The sequence below is a fragment of the Hemitrygon akajei genome, chromosome 5 (genome assembly GCF_048418815.1).
Source record: "Hemitrygon akajei chromosome 5, sHemAka1.3, whole genome shotgun sequence".
NCBI lineage: Eukaryota > Metazoa > Chordata > Chondrichthyes > Myliobatiformes > Dasyatidae > Hemitrygon > Hemitrygon akajei.
This window is the reverse complement of record NC_133128.1, coordinates 126625164-126641261: the sequence shown is the minus strand read 5'-3', so window position 1 is coordinate 126641261 and position 16098 is coordinate 126625164. Positions and strand designations below refer to the sequence as shown.

Below are 16098 nucleotides of genomic sequence, written 5' to 3'. Positions count from 1 at the left end.
TTATGTTTGTAATTCATTTAGATTATTTTGTAGAGATCTGTTTTCACTTTGTCACAAAAGAGTCTTTTTCCCTTGATCATTGTCAAAAAATTGTTAAATTAAATCTACTGTGATTCAATGTTGTAAAACAATAAAACATGAAAACTTCCAAAGGTTGGGTGAATACCAACCTTTACACCGTAAATTGCGAAGTAAATAAGTAGCGCAAAAGGTGGAATAAAGAGCTAGTGTTCATGAGTTCATAGACTGTTCAGAAATCTCATGGCAGAGGAGAAGTGACTGTTCCTGAATCATTGAGAGTGGGCCTCCAGGCTTCTTTGTAAAATAAGCATTTAAAATGAGTGGACTCAGTCAAGTGAGCCATTTAAACATCTTTTGCTAGTATTTTCATCCATTAATTATCTGCCTATTTTAAGCTTTTAAAATACCCTTTCCGTTTGATTTTCTTTATTGTTACCTGTTGAAATTATCATTACCTGTAGAATTTTGAGATTCAGGTTCAGTTTCTGTGGAAAGAAAAAGGGAAGTCTAACATTTGTATCTTTTAATGAACAACACTGATTTCCTTCACCTCAATATTGAAGCTGCTGTTCTATCCTTAGGTACAGTGTTCCACAGATGCTTTCTCAGCAGATCTTGCAGATTGCATACACAAGGACTACAGATGCTGGAATCTAAACAAAAAAGAACAAACTGCTGGAAGAACTGTGTGTGTTGTTTAATATCTGCAGAGGCAGAGGAATGACTAATGTTCTGGGTCAAACCCTATTATTAATACTGAATATATAGAGTGAAGTTAGCCAGGGAAAACAAGTAAAAGTAAGACAGTAGGTGATGGGTAAAACTATATTTACCATTTCTCAAGCCATATTTCCCAATTTGTGCAGTCCTTGCGAGTAGCTTCCTCACTCAGCCTTTTGTTTCAATTAATGACAAAATCCTCAATCCTGTTATACTTTATTTTTTAGAACTCTTGTTTCGCACCTTGCTATTTTCAAATACCAAATTGGTAAACTTATGATATGAATTTCATGTAGGCATAGTAAAGGGTGAAGATGGCATAAAAAGCTTGAAGTTGTTCTCATTTCAGGTCCATCTGTCTATCTACCAGCGGTAATAATGAGGTACAGTACTGACCATTTCTCCTATCCAATGCTCCTGCAGTTCCTAAATCGCTCTCCCAGTTCTGATTGAATAATTTGGTATTGCTTGAGATATTGGGACTATTTTAATGGGGTTGTAAAATATTAATTACACTAATTGTTATTCATTTTATAGATAAATTACTTCATGCGTAACACCAGAGAATTCTTGCAACTTGTTCAACTACTGGGAAAGGACATGGTACTTAAGGACTGCTTATGGATCTCATCTTGTAAGCAAGAAGACAAATGACAAAGCTGTGTGTGCTAAAACAATTGAACTCTTGGAATTTACAATAAAACTTGATGCCCTGTGTAGGGGATTACAGATTCAATGTGGTGAAGAAGTTTTTGTTGTAAAATCTCAGCCTTCAACTACTTTGAATTCAGCAGATGAATTCAGGCCTTCCCATGAAAGTTCATGCATTAAGAATTTATTTACCAATCCGACAGTAGCTGCTTCACTAACTGCTCTTGGGCAAGAAAATTAAATTCTCAAAATGGATTTGATGAAAGAGAACGGAGATGTCTCCAATCTGTCCTTGGACACAGAATTTGAGATGTACAGGAAGTTGAGCGAAATACCTTTACAAGAAGCCTCTAGTGACTGCTTCCAAGAATTTGACCAGAAAACTCAGCATCAGTACATTCCTGAATATAAGTATTCTGCAACATCTGATACCTTAGATATGGAACTAGCTGCTGGTTATCACAGTACAAATAGCACAGAAAGCCATTACTTTTTTGATTTTGATTATTTAAGCCATGGAGAAATTTCCCCAGAAGTACAAAGTCCAACAGGCTATCCATTAGACTCATTTCAATTAGCACATTGCTCTGATCCAGCTGAAGATGTAGATGAGACTTCATTCCTTTCTGCTGTTACTTCAACGCAGCAGTCATTTGTACTTGAAAATAATGGGACATCTGCTTCCCAACCTGTAGAAAATAGAGTGTTGCTTGTAGAATGTCAATCTACTGGGATCCCAGCGCAAAATAGTGATAGTGTATTCGGCGATAGCAATACTGAAGATTCTAATGGGAGCAAATCTGAACCAGTAAACAGTAGAAATAATAGAGACCTGAAGAATGAAGTATTATTGGAAACAGCACATAAAAATGAACAATGTTTCCCTTTCCAAACAGAAATGGAAAATGATCAACCTGTCCGTAGTACATCAACAAAACTTGAAACTGACAGTCAAGTACCATTGGAGCTACTTAATATGATGTCTGGAATTTCTGTTAATGCAGTTTCCAGAACTCAGGATACCTTACAGAATCAAGGTGACCAAAGACAAAATAATACAGTATCCATATGTGTGGATTCAAATCGAAGATGGGAAAAATCCTGTGAACTTTTGGACAGTTCAGATCAGCTGAATTTATTGGAGGACTCCTTTGTATCAGCTGTAGGTGATAGTATTGCAAGTATGATGGTGGGAGAGTGTTGCCCTGATAGAACTGTCCGAATGAATGATGCTTTTGGATCATTAAGGATGGCTGGGGACAATAATAAATCTACAGAATGTGTCCACCATTCACCAGATGTGACACCTTCAAGAAGTACTACCATGTTTCAAAGTACTTGCATTGAAACCCAAATGAAATGTGATTGCACATTCGGCAAAGACACTAGTGATTTAATTATGAAGGTTGATCAAACTGTTGATGCTGGCACTGATTTCAGAGCTGATTTCACTATGGATAAAGCCACAACAGCTACGATCTCTGTTGTTGACCGAGCTAACAACACAGACATAATTTTGATGAGCAAAAATAGACCAACTCTAGGTCAAAATAAAACACATGGAACTGTAGCTTGTAACACCAAATGGTCCATTGGTGAATCAATTATGAAACATCAAAGCACCCAGACAGTTATGGTCAATACAGAGGAGAAATGCACCAATACTGTCTCACAAATAACAGAGTTTAATATAAGCGAAAAGGTATGTTTTTCATCAACTAAATACTTTTGTTTGAGATACCATAGATAAAATTAAGTGGTAACAGATGAAGCCAAAGTTTTGAGAGCTGAAATGAAGAAAAGATCATTTTCATAGCCATGGCATTACATTGGAGTGTAGTCATTTTTTTTTAACTATTGGTACCCTATGTTTTGTGGTCAGCTAAACTTGTATCTAGTTGCTGCAGGTCTTGAATTATAATTTAGTTAATTTTTATATAGAAAGCATCATTGTTTTATTCCAGACTCGGGTTCAAGTTCAAGTTTATTTTCAGGTTATAAATGGCATGAGAAAGAGAAACAGAAACAGTGCAGTACATAGGTTGGACACTGACCTTCACAAAATATGCACTATAACTGTATATTGTTTATTTACCAAGAGTTTGCTTTCAAAATCTCAGTAGTAGAGAAAATAAACATAATAGAAAGAGTGAAAATTAATTAGTAGAACAAACTAGAGGTGCTGGTTGTTCCTAAATAAACAAATTACAGGTCCAGATGGAGGCATCCAAAGTTGCCAAATGAATTATAGGACTAATATGCAGAAAAGCTTGCCATAGTCAACCAGTCCTCTTGGTGTAGGAGAGGTGCCAGAAGCATAAGTAGTAGTAAATATAATATCACTGTCTAAAAAATTCATAAGGGCACATGGGATAGTCAGATTAATTGCAGGTATGAGATTCAGGTATGAACTTCAGGTTAAAATAGGAAGAATGCTAGCCAATAATATAAAAGAGGGTACCAGCATTTTTTCAATATATAAAGGAGTAGTAAGAGGTAATATTGGACTGCTGGAAAATGACACTGGAGAGGTAGTAATGGGGGACAAAGAAATGGAGGAAAAATTTAAGTATTTTTCATCATTCATCACTGCAAAAGACCTTAGCAATATCCCAGAAATTCGAGAGTGTCAGGGCAGAAGTGAGTGTAGTTGTTATTGTTAAGGAGAAGGTGCTTGGGAAGCTGAAAGGTCTGAAAGTAGATAAGTCACTTGGCCAGATGGACCACTTTCAGAACCTCAAAGTTCTGAAAGTGCTAGCTGAAGAGATTGTGGAGGCATTAGAAGTCACTTTTCAGGAATTACTAGATTCTGGAATGGTTCCAAAGGACTGGAAAATTGCAAACGTCATTCTACTCTTTAAGAAGGGAGGGAAGCAGAAGAAAGGGACCTCTGGCTGAGAAGATGTTGAAGTCCATTACTAAGGATGCGGTTTCAGGATACTTGGAGGCACATGATAAAATATACCAAAACCAGCATGGCCAATTAAGCATATATTTGGAACTCTAAAAAGCATACCAAATTCAGCGCTGTACAGATTAGATGCAGCAAAGATGATCACAATGGTGTAGGTAACCAAGAACAGGCAGGACAGTCTAAGGAATAAAAGGAAGGCAGTTAAATCTGATATGAGAAATTTCTTCTAGAATTTTCTCCCACAGAAAACAGTTGAAGCCAAATGAACAAATATTTTCTGCAAGGAATTAGTTATGGTTCTTTGGGTTAGAGGAATCAAAAGAGTTGGGCAGGAACATTTGGATGGTCAGCCACGATCACATTGAATGGCAGAGTAGGCTTGAGTAGTCTACTTACTCCTTGTCCTATATCTTTGTTTCTGCTTTTCTCTTTATATCATACAGGGATCCAGTACATAGCTTGTGGGTGAAGGAATAATTCACTCGTACTGCTTCCAAGTTAGTGTGCTGCATGTGTTGCTCATGATCCAGAAACCAAGTGCAGATCAGGTGACTACTTAATGGAACACCTCAGTTTCATCTGATAAAATACCCATTGGGCTTCTATTGCCTGTCACTTTTGAGTTTGCAACCTACCTATGCCTGTCTCTATGATGGGGCTATCCAGAACTAGAGGGCATAGCCTCAAAATTGAGTGACCTTTTAGAGCTGAAGTAAGGAGGAATTTTTTTAGCCAAAGAGTAGTGAATCTGTTGAATGTTCTGCTACAGACTGCAATGAAGCCAAGTCCGTGGGTATATTTAAGGCGGAAGTTGATAGTTTCCTGATCAGTCAGGGCATTAAAGGATATGGCGAGAAGGCAGGTGGGTGTGTTTGAGTGGGATCCAGGATCAACCACGATAGAATGGCAGAGCAGACTTGATAGGCTGAATGGGTTAATTCTGCTCCTATGTCTTATGGTCTTGCAGTCTTTATGTTCTTATACTGTTCCAGTGAAACCTATCAAACTCGAGTAACAGTATTTGGTTATCTAACTAAGCATATTACAGTCTTCAGAACTGAACATTGAATGTGACAATTTCTAATTAACCATTCTTTTGAATTTGTATCAGAACCTGTCAGATATATTAAAGGTCATCATTCTATAATATTAATTTACTTTTAGTTGTCTTTTTTTCTTTCTACAGATCTACCTGACCTATTAACTTCCAGATTTCCAGCAATTGCTGTGTTCCATATCTTATACACTTTATTTTATCTTTCCACTGTCCTAAACTCATTTATCATTTTACTTCCCTGCAACATTGTGGTATTCCTAGGGCTCCAGGTTTACCATCATCCCCGGATCACATTTCATTCCTTTGAAATACTGTAAGATACAATATTTTCACTGCTCATTCTGTACTAGCTTTAATAAGCCTTTAGTCCAAATGCTTTCCATGCATGATATATTGTAATCTACCACCACACAGCTTATATTTACCAAGCATATTCTTTGATCTTGGTATAACCATCTTATGTTTATCCATGTCAAGGAAAAACTTCAATACAACAGATGCAATATTTGAATGCTTACTGCAACCGAAATTATATTTTTCTTGCAGGAATTGGTCAATAACAGATGTAAAACCAAACTGAAGAAAGTTCCGGGTGAACTTAAAGAGTTAAAGAAATTAAGTAAAAGGTAATTCTAGATCCATTTCTAAATTAATCCATAAGTCCCTACTTTGACCTGAAACTTTAATTCCTTTTTTAGTCTAGAAAATGAGAATGGAGTAACAATTATTTCATTCTCCTTTACAATTGGATGCTGAAAACAATAAACAATCTTAAACTGGCTACACATTATGGTCACATTGTTTTTGTCAGAAAGATAGTCTATTTGATAACCCTTCTGTATGACTGGATAGCACAAAATATTTAGGATATTGCCCTTGTACATTAAGAAATTGTCATTCAAAATCAGTAAAGCCAAATTGAGTAAGATATCTCTTCGGTGTTGTATCTTAGAGTTGTAACTAAAATGTTTTTGAAACATGTAGAAACTTTGACACTGAAACAGGTGTCACTGCTTTTTAGCACTGGGTAGTGGGGTATTTATTGAGCATGTAGAAAAGATTATCAACATTTAATTAATACTATATTCTTCAATTGCTTGTTCATGCCATGGATTTTCATGAATGCCATTAAGGCTGCTGGCAATGACACTTTCTTGGGCTAACCCTTTCCCTTCATTCCCGTAATAACTATAGATCATATCAACTAGGTCTCCACAACTGGTTTGATAAGGGAATAATTTGGTACCAGCATTCCAAGAAATACAAAGCCGATTTCATGAATGCCTGCATGGATCTGTAGATAGTAACTGAGTGAATAACAAGGATTTAGTGCAGAAGAAATGTCAGCAGGTTCCTTAAATTGAGTAAAAAAGATTTTTCTAAATAAAAGTAATAACATTTTGAATGGATAATTCTTTAATCAATTACATAGACTCAGTGGCCAGTTTATTAGGTACAGGAGTGGAACTTAGTGTGGTCTCCTGCTGCTGTAGTCCATCCACCTCAAGGTTCAACGCGTAGTACTGTCAGCTTGAACCAGTCTGGCCATTCTCCTCTGAACTCTCATTAACAAGGTGCTCTTGTCTTCAGAACTATCACTCAATGGATGTCTATTTTTGTTTCTTGCACCATTCTCTGTAAACTCTAGAGACTTGTGTGTGAAAATCCCAGGGAATTAGCAGTTTCTGAGATACTCAAACCACCGTGCCTGGCACCAACATTCACTCCATGGTCAGTCACTTAGATCTTATTTTTTCCTCATTCTGATATTTGGTCTGAACAGCAACTGAACCTTTTGACCATGTTTGCATATTTTTGTGCTTGGTGTTGCTTCTACATAACTGGCTGATTAGATATTTGAATTAATGAGCAGGTGTATAGCTGTACGTAGACAATCTTGCAGGCAGTTAAGAACATATGACACTGCTCTCCTTTTACCTTCTGGAGCCAGTGGGTTTTCCAGGTGAACTGAGGAAGCTATAGTGAATGATGCTCTCCACGTTTATGCATGCTGCACTTTGGCAGATACCAGTAGGTGACCAATGCAGCCTGTTCATCCAATGCACAACATAAAATCAATTAACACTTTATCAATATACAAGCATAAATTAGCTTCCTCTCTAGTTGCTTCCTCAGTTTATGAACCTGGAACACCATCACATATACACTAAGTGGTCACTTTATCAGGTACCTCCTGTATCTAATAAAGTGGTGACTGAGTGTAGGGGAGCTCATCCACTTCAAGGTTCAACATGCGGTGCGTTCAGATACACTCGTCTGCACACTGCTATTGTAACACGTGGTTATTTGAGTTACTGTCACCTTCCTGTCAGCTTGAACCAGTCCTGTCATTCTCCTCTGACTTTTCCCATTGACAAAGCATTTTCATCCACAGAACTGCCACTCATGGGATGTTTTTAGTTTTCGTACCATCCTTTGTAAACTCTAGAAATCGTTGTGCATAAAAATCCCAGGAGAGCAACTCTTTCTGAAATACAGAAACCACCCCAACTGGCACCAAGAATCATTCCACGTCAAAGTCATTTAGATCACATTACTTCCCCATTCTGATATTTGGTCTGAACAACTGAATCTCTTGACCTTCTCTGTATGCTTTTATACATTGAGTTGCTGCCACATGATTCACATTAACAAGCAGGTGTACTGGTGTACCTAATAAAGTGGTCACTGAGTCCTGCTGAAGGGTCTCAGCCGGAAACTTCGACTCTACTCTTTTCCATAGATGCTGCCTGGCCTACTGAGTTCCTCTAACGTTTTGTGTGTGTTGCGTGGATTTCCAACACCTGCAGATTTTCTCTTGTTTGTCACCGAGTGTATATTATTCTTTAAAACAATAAGATGAGAAGCAGTCATTAAGTATATTCCATAGAAACACTCTGGAGTGTGAAGTTTCATCACAGTGCCATTTTCCTGCACTATTCTATATCCCATTCTTCCCTGTTTCTCTCTGTCTTAACTGGACTCAGCAACCGAGTCTCCACAACCATCTTGGTCAGAGAATTTGAAAACCTCACTGTCATAGATTTATAATGTAACACCGTATGGCCCAACTTAATCTAGGTTTTTCTGCAAACATTGTGTGAGAATGGGCCTGTTCCTGTGCTGTACTATTATGTTTACATTTATCTCATTTGTCTGCATTTAGTTCAAATCCCTTGAAACCTTGCCAATTCATGTGCCTGACCAAATGTTGTAATTGTACCTACCTCAAGCTTCTCTGGCAGCTTGTTCCATATTCCACCTCCTTCTGTTTGAAAAGCTTGCCCCTCAGATGCCCTTTAAATCTTTCCCCCTTCACCTTGAACCTATGCCTTCTAGTTTTTGGCTCCCCTACTCTTGGAAAAAGGCTGTGACTATTCCTCTCAATCTTATTAAACCCTAGGACAATGAGTACTACCCCTCAGCATTCTTCACACCGGAGGAGACTGTCCCAACCTATCCAGATTCCTTATAACTCAAGCCATTAAATCTAGACAACTTTCCAATGAGTCTTTTCTGAACCCTCTCAAGCTTGAACCATCCTTCTTGTAGTGTGGTAATGAGAATTGCAATCAGAACTCTGAGACCTAAACAACTGTAATATACTGTTTTAACTCATTTTGTCAATGCCTTGCTGATAAAGAGAGGCACACCAAATATCTTCATTACTCTATCTACCTGTGTCACCAGTTTTGGGGAACTATGTTCTTATACGCTTAGGTCTCACTATTCAAAGATATTTGCCACAGCTGCTTATTGCTTAAGTCCTGATAGGGTTTAATTTCCCAAGCATTGCCCTTGTCTGAGTTAAATTCTATTAGCCATTCCCTTTGTCCACTTTCCTAGTTGATCTGGATCTTGTTGTGACCTTAGATAATCTTTTATACCACTAATTTTGGTAGCATATGCAGACTTATTAATCATGCCACCCACATTATCTTCCAAATCTTTTAATATATATGACAAACAACAAAGGACCCAGCACCAATTCCTGCAGCATGCATCTGCTTATATGCCTTCAGTGTGAAAATAAACGCTCTATTTCCACCCTCCTCCAGTGGAGATTTTTTTTCAACATGTGATAGTGAAATATTTACAAGATACAACAAATCATGATGATTTGAGAGTTGTGAAAGTGAGAAGTATTTACTTTCAATTTCAATTTGTTCAGATGAATAGTGTTACACTATTCATTCATGTTTATTTCTAGTATGTAAAAGGCAAATTTGAACTGTTAGTCCTTTTTACCAGATCGGTTGGTTATTTCTTTGGTTTTCTGAAACTATAGAAACTTAACCCCTGTGTATCATAGATAATTAATTGATCCAAGGCTTCGCTGTAGTAATCAACAAGTTCCAAAGCCTGGGCCTCTTTGCCTGCCTCTGTAATTGGATCCTTCCTCATTGGGAGACCACTTTCAGTGCGGATCCAATGTAACACCTCCTCACTGACCGGCTTAGCCCACTGCTCTACTTTCTTTACACCGATGACTGTGAAGCTAGGCACAGCTCAAATGCCATCTATAAAGTTGCCAATGACTCAGCTGTGACTGGCAGAATTTCAGATGGTGTAAGGAGGTATACAGGAGTGAGACAGATCAGCTAGTTGCACAGTGTAAGTAAGACCAAAAATTTGATTGTGAACTTCAGGAGGAGGAAGTTGGGGGAACACACACCAATCCTTATTGAGGGATCAGCAGTGGAAAAAGTGAGCAATTTAAGTTCCTGGGTGTTAACATCTCTGGAGATTTATCCTGGGCCCAACATATTGATTCAATTATGAAAAAGGCACTACGGTGGCTATATTTCATTAGGAGTTTGAAGAGATTGGGTAAGTCACCAAAGACTCCCGCAGCTTTTTGCAGATAGAGCATGGAGAGCATTCCAACTGGTTGCATCATCATCTGGTATGGGAAGGGGCACTGCACAAAATGGGAAAAAGCTGCAGAAAGTGGCAAATGCAGTCAGCTCCATCATGAACACTAGCATCTCCAGCATTGAGGACATCTTCAAAAGGCGATGCCTCAAAAAGGCAGCATCAATCATTAGTGACCCTCATCACCCAGGACATGCCCGCTTCTAATTGCTACCATCAAGGAAGAGTTACAGGAACCTAAATATACACACTCAAAGTTTTTGGAATCATTTCTTCCTGTCTGCCATCAGATTTCTGAATGGACAATGAATCCACATACACTACCTCACTTCATTTTTGCTCTCTATTTGCACTATTTTAATGTGTGTGCTGTATGTATGTGATATATGTATGTGTGTCTATGTATATACAGTATATATATATATAGTAATTTATATTTTTTCTTTTTACAATATTTTTATTCAGAAGAAAAAACAATTTACAGAGTGCAACACATAGATGCATCTCAACATAACTTGTGTACATTCATATATTGTAATAAAATTGATCAAAATGTTATAACATAACACATAAAGGTATACTAATACTACTCTGTAATCAAAAATTTAAAGATAGGTCATACATCATAAAATAATTTTTTTATATTTTAAAAAAAGTCAACCCCCTACCAACTACCAAAGAAAAAAGCTGATGGATGATAATGGATAATTAGAAAAAAAACATATTCGCTTAAGAAGAGAAGATAAAAATATACATAAAAGTCTGTGCACTGTTAAGCTTTATAAATTGGAAAAGTAATTTAGGAAAGGTCCCCAGATATCATAAAAAGATTGTTTCGAATTTAAGACTGAGCAGTGGATCTTTTCTAAATTTAAATAAGACATAATATCACGTAGCCATTGAAGATGTGTAGGAGGGGTAGGCTCCTTCCATTTAAGCAAGATTGCTCTCCTTGCTAAAAGAGAGGTAAAAACTAAAACCTGTAGGTTAGGAGTACTTAAAGTTATATCTTCATTTGCAATAATACCAAACAAGGCAGTAAGGGGATTTGGGTCAAATTGGACCCTAAAAAGTTGTGAGAAGGTATGGAATACTTCCCGCCAAAACTTCTCAATTTTAGGGCAAAACCAAAACATATGAATTAAAGAAGCATCAGCAGAGTTGCATTTATTACAAAGTGGAGAAACATTTGGATAAAAACTGGACAGCTTCTGTTTAGAAATATAAGCTCTATGAACCACTTTAAATTGTAGAAGAGAATGACGAGCACAGAATGATGATTTATTAACCCATTTAAGAATTTTATTCCATCTTTCATCAGAAATCTGACAATTTAGGTCATCCTCCCAAGCTTTTTTTATTTTATCTAAAAAGTCTTGTCTAGAATCAATCAACAAGTTATAGACACTGGTAATAGAACCATTAACGAAAGGTTTTAAATTTAAAAGATCGTCCAGTAAATTTTTATCAGGACCTATAGGAAAAGTAGTTAATTGGAAACGTAAGAAATCTCTAATTTGAAGGTATCTCTAAAAACGTGTTTTTGGGAGTGCAAATTTAGTTGACAGTTGGTCAAATGAAGCAAGAGATCCTGAGATAAACAGGTCCCAAAAACACAATTCCTAGTTCATCCCTTTCCTTAAAGACTTTGTCAGTCATGGAAGGGATAAAAAAAAATAATTAAGGAGGATGGGAGATGATAACGAAAAATTCGCTAAACCAAAAAAATTTCTAAATTGAGACCAAATCCTTAAAAGTTTGCTTAACAATTATGTTATCTGTTGTTTTATTTGCTGAAAAAGAAGAGTATGATCCAAGAAGAGAGACAATAGAGGAATTTTTTACAGAATTAACTTCTAAGGAGACCCATGATGGACAATATTTACAATAAATATAATAGGACCAGAAAGTAATATTCCTTATATTGGCAGCCCAATAGTAAAACCTAAAATTGGGTAGGGCTAATCCACCCATCTCTTTATTTCTTTTTAGGTAAACTTTACTTAAATGAGCTTGTTTATTATTCCAAATATAAGATGTTAAAATTGAATCTAAAGAATCAAAGTAGGTCTTAGGAATAAAAATAGGTAAAGCCTGAAAAAGATATAAAAATTTAGGAATAATCTTCATTTTAATCAAATTAATTCGGCCAATTAGGGATAAAGAAAGAGGAGACCATTTAGAAAGTGTCTTTTTCACATAATTCAATAAGGGGTTTAAGTTTTCTTTAAATAAGTTCTTGAAGTTTTTAGTAATTGTTACACCTAGATATGTAAATTGACTTGTAACAACTTGGAATGGAAATTTGGCATTTGATGACATTAGGTCATTTAAAGGAAATAGCTCACTTTTATGTAAGTTCAGCTTATATCCTGAAAAAAAAAACTAAACTGGGAAATTAAAGAAAGAACCGAAGGTAAAGAAGTTTCAGTGTTAGAGATAAAAAGTAAAATATCATCAGCGTAGAATGAAATTTTATGAGTCATACCTTCCCTTAGTATACCAGTAATGTCCTTAGATTCTCGAAATGCTATTGCTAAGGGTTCTATAGCTAAAGCAAAAAGTAAAGGACTAAGAGGACAACCTTGTCTAGTTCCCCACTGTAATTTAAAGGGCTTAGAAATTTGAGCGTTAGTAATAACCTGAGCGGTAGGAGACAAGTAAATTAATTTAACCCAACGAACAAAATTAGGCCCAAAATTAAACTTTTCTAAGGTCTTAAAAGATAATTCCACTCAATCTTATCAAAGGCTTTTTCTGCATCTAAGGATAATGTACACTCTAATATTTTTTTGGATGGTGAATATATCACATTCAATAACCAACGTATATTAAAATGTGAGTAACGATTTTTAATAAATCCTATCTGGTCATGTGATATAATAGATGGTAAAATATTTTCAAGTCTTCGAGCTAAGATTTTGGATAAAAATTTTTGCATCAACATTTAATGAAGAAATCAGTCTATATGAAGAACATTCAGCTGGATTTTTTTTAAGAATAAGAGAAATAAATGCTTCATAAAAAGATTGAGGGAGTTTACCTGATTTAAAGGACTCTGATAAAACAGAGGATAAATAAGGTGTAAGTAACGTAGTAAAAGTTTTATAAAACTCCCCAGGAAAGCCATCAGGTCCTGGGGTCTTACCAGAATGTAAAGCACGTATAGCGTCAGCCACTTCTTCATTGGAAATAGGCTGATCTAACTGTGTTAGGCTATCAGCAGACAATGTAGGAATGTTGATATTACTGAAAAAAACATATGGGTATCATCTGAAGAAGAGTCAGACTGATACAACTTAAGGTAGAAGTCTTTAAATACGTTGTTAATTTCAGAATGGTCGGATATCTTAGTACCATTATCTTTAAAAATTTCTGTGATTTGACGATTAACTGTAAGCAATTGGCTAATATTCTACCTGTTCTATCCCCGTGAATGTAAAATTGAGTTTTATCTCTCAACAGCTGTCGGTCAATTGGGTAAGTCAGCAGAAGTTCATACTTGGATTGGATTTCAATCCGCTTATTATATATACTTGGATCTGGAGATAGGGCATACTTTCGATCAAGATCTTTTAATATTGCTGCTAAGTCAGACCTTTCTTTGTCAGCTTTCTTCTTTATATAGGTAGAGTAAGAGATAATTTTTCCAAGAATATAGGCTTTAAAAGTATCCCAGACTATAGTACCAGCAGTATCTCCTTTAAAATTTTCTTTAAAGAAAAAAGTAATATGGTTTTCCAAAAACTTTAGAAAATTTTTATCAGATAACAATGATAAGTTAAAACTCCAACTTCTATTTGGTACAGAGTAAACAGGTAATCTTAAAGCCAGAAGCACAGGTGCATGATCAGACAAAGCAATCTCCTTATAATCACAGGATTGTACCAGTGGAAGCAAGTTTCTGTCTATAAAAAAGTAGTCAATCCGAGAGTACATATGATGAACCTGAGAGAAATATGAATATTCCTTTTCTTGGGGGTGGAAAAAACGCCACATGTCGAGAATACTACATTGAAATAGAAAAGATTTACAAAGTAGGACTGATTTATTAGTGACGGGTTTTACTTGAAGAGCGGTCTAATCTAGGGTCAAGCCAAAAATTAAAATCTCCACCCATCACTAAGGATTACCGATTCAAATCAGGCAGAAAAGAGAAAAGACGTTCAAAGAGCAAGGAGTCATCTGTATTTGGAGCGTATACATTCACAAATACCATTAGTTTATTCTCAAGACTACCCGAAACAATAACAAAGCACCCATTTGTATCAGAAATTACATGTTGAATAAAGGATACATTCTGATCAAACAGGATAGAGACGCCTCTCGATCTGGATTGAGAGGGTGAGTGAAAATGTATACCCTTCCATCCTTTGAAAGAATGTGAAATATCTTCTTTACGAATATAATTTATATTTTTTAATATTATGCATTGCACTGTTGCCACAAAACAAGTTTCATGGCTTATGCCAGTGATATTAAACCTGATTGTGATTTTGAACTTATGAAATAAAATGTATTTGTCTAATATCTCTTGAAAATATTTTCATCTGATAGTAGACAAATACATATTATTTCATTTTGATTTAGCAAAGTATAGTGAAATACTGCTATTCAATAATTAATTTCTATTTTAAATTGAGAACATTTGCAGATACAATGCCTTTAATTATAGTTTGATACCTTGATCTGGAGTCTAGCTATTGCTTGGTACTGTTAAAGAATCTTCAGATCCTACCATAATAATAGACTATTAGAAGTTTAATTCTATCACTATAAAACAATGTAGCTAGCTGAAATTTTGAAGGACAGTTATTTTGGTACCAATTAAAGAAATGGACAGGGCACATTAAGAATATGTATATTCAAGGCAAGTGATCTTAGAGTAGTTAATAACTGAATTAGTGCTAAAACCAAAATGCTTGAAATATTTGTCTATAAGGCAGCATCTGTGGAACCATGTTTTTGGTTCAGTTTCATGATCTTTCATTAAAATTTTTAAAAGTAAGTTGTGTTGGTTGTTAATGCAAACAACGTATTTTGCTGTATGTTTCAAAGTAGATGTAATCTATATACTACTAAAATTCTCATGCTCTGTTTGTCTGTTTGTGACCTCCAGTTAGCCCAAACTGCATTACAGCGGCATTTTTTTTTGACTAAAGTGACTTAAAATTAGCTAACTTACAGAATGCATGCAAAGTTCGGGGTTATATGTTCGTATAAAATTGCTCACTCGTCAATCAGCAGGCCCCGCTTTCCACAACCCGAGCCAATTCCAGCTGTAATGGAAACCGCGACGCGACCAGCCTCAGCAGCGCCTCTTGATGCTCACAGCAGCGACACCAAATGCAGCAAAAGGACAGGGCAGCTCTATTTCGAGTGGTCACATTCTGCTAATCACAATCAGCATGTGCAGGATTGGGACAGATCAAACTGCGACCCGTCAATAAAAGATAATTAAATCTTACTATAATGGAGTACTTCAAAACACCCATCAAACCCTTTGCTGCAGTCAGCGGTGACTATATCACATTCATCTAGGAGAGCGCCAACCACGTCATCAAGAGAAATCAGCATCCCGGAATATTTGGTGTTACTGCTTTGTATCTTTTATCCAGCATTAAGGGAAAAGAATATTGTCAGCCTAATTATGCCGCGTGGAAAGAGAAGGGGGACATTGTGGTCAAGAGATGATGCCAAATGTCGTCGGGAAGAGGCAAGGAGAGGGAGAGAAAAAGAATCGGATGAGTCTAGGGCCGCACGACTGCAGGATCAAAGAGACAGGACAAAAATGATGAGAGAAGAAGAGACAGAGGAAGAGAGGCATGCACGTCTCCAAAATGACAACAATAGGCACAGA

The 16098-nt window shown here is 36.4% G+C and overlaps 1 protein-coding gene across 2 annotated transcripts in view; it reads left to right on the top strand.

Moving 5' to 3' along the window:
* rbm44 (RNA binding motif protein 44) overlaps positions 1-16098 on the top strand; it is a 100780-nt gene that overhangs the window by 24742 nt on the left and 59940 nt on the right. Inside the window, exons 2-4 of one of the 2 annotated variants that reach the window (XM_073044647.1) lie at positions 1279-3094; positions 5910-5989; positions 13704-13718. In XM_073044647.1, coding sequence (XP_072900748.1) covers positions 1643-3094; positions 5910-5989; positions 13704-13718 — 1547 coding nt within the window. In that variant the 5' untranslated portion in view covers positions 1279-1642. The remainder of the gene's footprint in view (positions 1-1278; positions 3095-5909; positions 5990-13703; positions 13719-16098) is intronic. The other variant, XM_073044648.1, reaches the window with a different exon arrangement.